General features: G+C 41.8%; 1 protein-coding gene across 1 annotated transcript; it reads left to right on the forward strand.

Moving 5' to 3' along the window:
* Nucleotides 1-4,423: 4,423 nt before the first annotated feature.
* Nucleotides 4,424-6,522, forward strand: LOC311257186 (uncharacterized protein). The gene is made up of 2 exons (XM_084352658.1): nt 4,424-4,561; nt 5,135-6,522. The coding sequence occupies exons 1-2, from the start codon at nt 4,527-4,529 to the stop codon at nt 5,919-5,921; spliced, it is 822 nt and encodes a 273-aa protein (XP_084208784.1). The 5' UTR covers nt 4,424-4,526; the 3' UTR covers nt 5,922-6,522.
* Nucleotides 6,523-6,805: the final 283 nt, after the last annotated feature.

Here is a 6,805-nt window from a genome sequence, read left to right on the forward strand (position 1 = left end):
CAGCTGGTGCGGCTGCTTCGTGGATCATAATTGTAGCGATCTGCAAAATCCAATAATGTGGGTGGGAAGTTGATACACTGAGTGCATCCTCCCGAGGTTGAGACAGTTTTTATTTGCAAGCGGATGTTACAGTAATTCACTAAAATCACTTTATGATGTTTTTGTTAACTCACAGTTAACACAGTTCCAGGACATTTTCTACTGGTTGGAAAAGAGGTGAAATGCATTTCTTTTAGTCCAGATATAGGAAATGTTTGTGTGAAATGTTTTCATGGTAACATAATTGTAACAAGTAATGGCTCTGTTCCACTGAAGGAGGAGGTTGTTCGTTGGTTGGTTGGTTGGTTGGTTGGTTGGTTGGGTGTTGGTTGGTTCCAGTGTGTGTTTATTATCCGTGTGTGTAAACTTGACCTGGTTTCTGAAGTCATCGATGGACGGACAGAAAGTAGAGTCGCTCTCTACGCTATCCGTCACGTTCACTTGCTCTATTTGTGGTCACACCTACAAAGCTGCTGAGAGAGAAAAGACATGACGATGTGAGCAGGCGGGTCGACCGAAACGAGTCTCTTCGAGAAAAACTGCAGTGACTGACGACTTTGCTGCGACAGATTGTTTCTGAGATAGTCTTTGTTTTCTGCTGCTGTGCAGAACTAGTTTTGTTCTTTAAAGCTGGAAAAGCAAAATAAAAATAATGATATGCAAGAAGTTGCATAAGAAATACAGATTATTTTGTACGCATGTTGTGCATTAGAAGAGATTGGCATAGATTGTCCACCAAAGGGTTAAAACTGCATTTATTTTGTTTTTAGGCATTGGCGGCAGCAAAGATTCACTGTAAATACAACATTGACATAACCTTTAAATTGATATGGTGACCACCTGGCTATAAACTATATTAACATTTATTTAGAGTCTATTGGTGTGCACTTCTGTTAATATACAAATACTGATTGAAAAAGCAGCTTTAATATTAACAGGAAATACTTGAAATCTAACACTGCGTGTTATTTGGCTCCAACTTAATGTGTCTTTACCACAGAGGTTTAGATTTGATTTAGATTAGAAAGCACTCAGAGTTTATGAGTCGTTTAGGAGATGTGTCCTTCCTTCCTTGTATCATTTTTCTATCAACACGTATAAACTTCTGTTTACTGTACACAGACACCATGCATATTTGACCTGGGCCCAGCAGCTCCTCTGCCTCTGCTCCAGCACCGCTCCTTTCATGGAAGTGAGAGCAGCTGTTTCCCTTTGAGCTAACACACACATCAGTTATAACAGTGTGATTAATCTCATCTTTTCTGTGGTTTTCTGTGGGATGCTGTTAAGATCCCCAGCACTGATCGCCCCTGATAATTGCAAAATACACTTTACATTAGTTCATTTATTTCACACTTGTCACGATTAAATAGACAGATTTATGGAGTTGAATTTGTAAAAGACAGGATTATTAAAGTCAAAGAGCATTAATACCTGGGTGGTCTGCTTACACTGAGATCTATTGTAAGTCAAGTGGTCCCTTTTGTTGCCCCGACAGAGCAGCTCATACCCTGTAGACGAGGATGTTTATGTAGGTCACTTTATCTCTGAAATGTATTGTTCATCTCAGCAGTTTAGTTGTGTTTCTCAAGTGCTCAGAGAGACAGATGACTTGCATTCAACATAAAAAGTCTGCTGTGGTTTCCCAGTTGCTGACAGTGTACATGCAGGAGTTAAGAGTGACTGTTGGCTGTTGTACAGATATTGTTTTATACATTCTGGATGCTTCAGGTCGGTGGAAACATCTGAGTCTGACTATTCAGGAACCAGATACTGCTTATGTACAAAGTTAATGTTTTATATTTTATTAGAGCGCTTTATTGGTGCTGCACTCAATAAAATAAAATTATCATTTACTGCTGCATGAGGCCCAGGTTATAATGCTTCACATTTACATCCAACAAACAAATGGCTTCAGGCCTGGTTTAGATAAGGTAACACAACTGTTCAACATAGATGAAAACAAAATAGTTGAGTGTGTGCAAACAATTACACACACAAAGACACACACAGAGAGAGAGAGAGAGAGAGAGAGAGAGACAGATGCATCTAATTTGACAGTATGGAAAAAGGAGATAGGCACAGTTGTTCGGAGTGCACTCTATGAAGTTGCCTTTTCACTCTGCTCAAAGTTACGAAAGACAGCTCGTTTTTGTTGTCACTGATCCTGATCGGGATGTGAGTCATCAGATCGTCTTTCAACCTTTCAACGGCCGTGTGAAATCATCTGTGTCCATTAGTAATGTGAGACATCATGGGCGTAAATGAACAGGCAGATTCACATTCATACCAGGAAATGTATCGCTTCATCTGTAAATATTAGCCTTAATTATATATGATCTGTGTTTGTTAAACACAAACATGTACAAAGTAAACTCCTTTCATTATAAACAAAGTTTAGAAATGTGTACATTTAACATCTAAACATCATCTATCATATGATTATCAGTGAAAATGACATTCCCTCCAAAACCTATTTGGGAAAACAAATGAGTACTATATGAAACTAATTTCTAAGAGGAAGTGTTTTTCTACTGCGAGTGAAAAAAAATCAAATACATTCAACCAATTTAACCAAATTTTTAAGTTTTGATATAGAACATAGTATTTTTATCATAGCAAAATAAATCTCACATTTTAAAATTGTCACATGTTAAAATTGTCAGCTTATTTTTATTGGTTTTGTTTGTTTGTTTGTTTTAGAATATAATTGACAGGTGCCTGAAGACAGTTTAGCATTTTTTGGCTAAGTTGATTTGACCCTTCTTTATGTCAACTAGTCTCACAGAGTCTACCCCCGTGCAGTGCTGTGTTGCTGTACTAGGACAAAGTGGCATTTTATGCTAAATGCTAACATCAGCATGCTAACATACTTATAATGACAATCAATGTCAGTGCTAACAGGGTGGTGTTTAGGTGGTACTGTATGATGGTTGCCATCTTTAAAGTTGCTGTAAGTGACATGTTTTTATTAAAATAAGTGTTAAATAGCTCTATACTCCAACAGTAACATGTCTCTGCTCTCTCTGGTATCGACAGAGAACTCCATAAAGAGGCGGTCCTGTCTGTGTGAGCACGAGAGCAGGATCCTCCTGTTTGCTGCTCTGTCTGGTGATTACCACTTTGTGAGCATGTGGTGACACAGAGAGGAGGGAAGGGATGAAAATGGACAGGAAGTTAAAACAATGACAACGCTTACAGAAGCTTTATCATCTTAGTTTAGAATATAAGCATGCTAACATTTGCTAATTAGCAGTAAACACAAAGTACTGCTGAGGCTGATGGGGATACCATCCGCTTTGCAGGTATTTAGTCATCAGCTAAAGTACTGGACGAATCAAACCTTTGACCTGATGATGGTGCTAGGCGCTAGCTGCAAAGCTAAGGTTCACAATCACATGAACCACAGTTATTACAATTCATCCTGAGGGACATTTCTTAGCAATCCTTGAGATGTCAAACAAGTCGAAGAAGAATATGTCAACGTTTCCTGTCAAATTTTTTTATATTTGCAACAAGACCACAAAGGCAGCATTTATTGGTTATTTTCATTTGGATGCAAGTACACACACGCACACACACACACACACACACACACACACACACACAAACACACGCTTCCACTCCGGCCGCCACACATTTCAACCCGTTTCCTGTTGTATATGGCAGAGTTCGTACTTCAGCTCACTCACGAATGCTCACACGCGTGATGCACGCCTACTCACATACCCGGCCTGTTAAACGCCATCACGTGTGTGTTGTGTGCACCAAAGTAAAACTAAAGCCACCTGTTTCCAGTCAACCATCAGAGAGGCGCAGCCACTAATGAATTAAGCAACGCAAATGGTAGAGTGAGTCTTTCCATTAGTCAGTTGAGAGGAGAGTCAGAGCGTATAGCAGGGATAACAAAGGCAGTTATCATGGTGATCACGCCCTGGTCGCTGTGGAAACGTTTGTGTGTTTCACCCCGCCTACCTTAAAACAACATCCTGAACTCTGCCAACACATGTGGGTAATTACACCTAAGCTGAAACCATAAAATAAATCCTTCAATAACTGAAACTATGCTGACTCGATCAGTTGTCAGTATTCGAGGTTCTTCACCAGTTGTTTCTTGATCTTTGTCAGAATGTATGCAAGGCATCCTGGCACCTCTCCCCCTGGCACCCACCAGCTCTCCCATACAAAGCTCCTTTTTTGGCTCGGTGTTGCATGGAAAATCACACGGACAGACAGGTTTACACTGATGTCAGCATTGCAGGGAAACCCCTCGGGCTCAGATCTTCCCCCAACGTGACTCAGATGCAGCATGGCTCTCCTCCAGACATGATGACATTTACAGACTAAGACCCAGTCGAGTCGAAGCAGTTGATAAAGAGAGGAGAGAGGGGACTCCTCACACACACTCACTCGGCCTCTTTGAGGAGAGGGGCTGACGTGGGAACAAAACAAAACGCCGTCAGCCCACATCCAGGTGAAACAGGACAATGACTTTCAATTTCAACTTCCTGCCAACACACAGGTGAGTCCCACACAGGCAACATTCAGTTCTTTGTTTAAAGTTAGATACATGTCTAACTTTCTGAATCAGCTGTTGAACTTTGAGACATTAGGAGGAGTGACAAGGAGGTCAACATGAGGAGATGCTTGAATTTAGAAGATGCTTTAAAAGACAGAGTCAAATTCGACAAAAAACTTGAGCTTAGTTGGTAAATGTTGATGTTACCTGATATAAAATACACTTCCTGACTGTTTTTGATTGTTACCATCCAGAACCTGAATTAATTTTACGTTCATTATAGACTAAAGAGTCATATTGTGCCATATGCTGTTTCATGAGGCTTCTTCATCTTTAAATAAAACACATTCCACTTAAATTCTTCTCAAATTGAGCTGGGATGAGGCTCAACTTCAGTCATGGTAAATAACACCTGTAAAACTGAAGAATGTATTGAAAGCTTGTTTGCATGCCCGGGCATCTGCCTACTTACACAACACTGACACAGTCATAAAACAGGAGAGAGGTGTAAAGAGAATTATGTGTAGGAGGTCGACGTCACACTGAGCTAACCTACATGTGTTCAACTCTCTGCAGATCAAACCAAGTTTTAAAGTCAGTGTGGGAGATCAGCTCGTGGCTCTGGCCCGGTTCGGTCACAGTAGGAAGGCTCTCTGCCGTTAGAGAATGGCTGCGTCGCTTCCTGCTGCTGAAGCTGGTGACGGTGCTGCTGCTCCCCCACAGTGCAGGCCTCCCCCTGCTGGTGGGCTGTATGTTCAGCCTGCGGGTCCTGCTGCTGCTCCGATCCCCTCAGGTCTCCACCAAGCCCTCCACTGTGCTCATGGGCCAGCTGGCTCTTACAGACAGTCTTGTGCTGCTGCGCTGGATGCTCCAGCTGGGAGAGATGCTGACCTGCTGGATGGAGGAGGCCGGCTGGGAGATTAGGATGGGCCCCATGAAGGATTCAGTGTGGTGGAGGGAGGCTATGAACCTGCTCTGTCTGCAGCTGCTTGATGCTCACCACCTGGCCTCTCTGCTCCTGCTGGGGCTGCTGGGACTGGAGGCCACGCTGGTGTCACGCTGGCCTCAGCAGACGAGGAGATTCAGGACTTCTCGCTGGGCTCGGCTCAGCTGCAGCCTGGTCTGGATGCTTGTGCTGCTAGAATTGTTCTTCGTGCTCCACTTAAATCAGGAGTCCGGACCTCATATTCCTCTTTCCTCAACACTACAAAACTCTCAAACTTCCTCCCTGGGCCTGGTGCCTCTTCCCTCCCTTCCAGCTTTCTCCTCCTGCCTGAGGAGGACATTATGGCTGGTGAATTTATGGCTGCATTATGCAGTCCTCTATAGCAAACCACAGAAGAGAAAGAGCTCCTTTCATTGAGAGCTTTGGCTGTAAAATAGCATGACTTCAACCAAAAGTATTGTCTATTCCGTGTCATTTCTATTTTATTTTATTTATAGAATAACGCTGTATTTAATGTGTGTAGACTTTCTGATTCACTTTAAGAGTATTAGTTTGAAACACAATGTTTTCCCCCTAAAATTCAGTATATCAGACTCAATCAATACATCTGTGTGTTGTGTTACTGACATATGAAGACCAACACGCCACCGTTGCTCTGTGCTCCCAGTCCTGACCACTAGCTGCACAGCTAACTAAAGGGTGCTTGTTGTTGTTTTTGCACATTACTTTTTATTTGTGAATGGAGATTGCGTTATTTTCTTCTGTCAAAGGTCGCATACTCTCCACTTTAAAGGGGCAATATGTAGAACTTTTAGTTGAAAACATTCAAATGTCAACTCAAACTTTCAAAAGAATGTGAATAAACAGCAGTTTTGACATTATGATGACTGTGTACTGTTTTGCAGAGATTTCCACTGAAGTTAGTGTGCTAGCCAGCTATCACCTGCCCCTCTGAGTCTAAAGCGTCTGTGCTAGTGGTTTAAACACTAACACTCCACTGGTAGCTGCACAGCTAACTGAGCTAGCTAGATAAAAAAAACATGAACTACAGGTGTGTTCTAAAAATGTGCAGTATGATGAATATGTTACAGAAGGTGAATAAATATTGTCAAATCTGGCTTTGTGTGATTTCTTCAGTATATAAAAAAAAAATCAATGCTTTATAAGCATTAAGTTTAAGCTTAAGAAGTAAGCTGATCACACAAACTTACAGTGAGTGATTTTGAGCCGTACATGTTGTAAACCTGTTCTCATCCTGCAGCCTCTCAGCTGTTTGATCTGGCAGACAGCCCAGAAAAAGG

The sequence above is a fragment of the Pagrus pagrus genome (genome assembly GCF_965226575.1).
Source record: "Pagrus pagrus genome assembly, chromosome: 5".
In the NCBI taxonomy this organism is placed as follows: Eukaryota; Metazoa; Chordata; class Actinopteri; order Spariformes; family Sparidae; genus Pagrus; species Pagrus pagrus.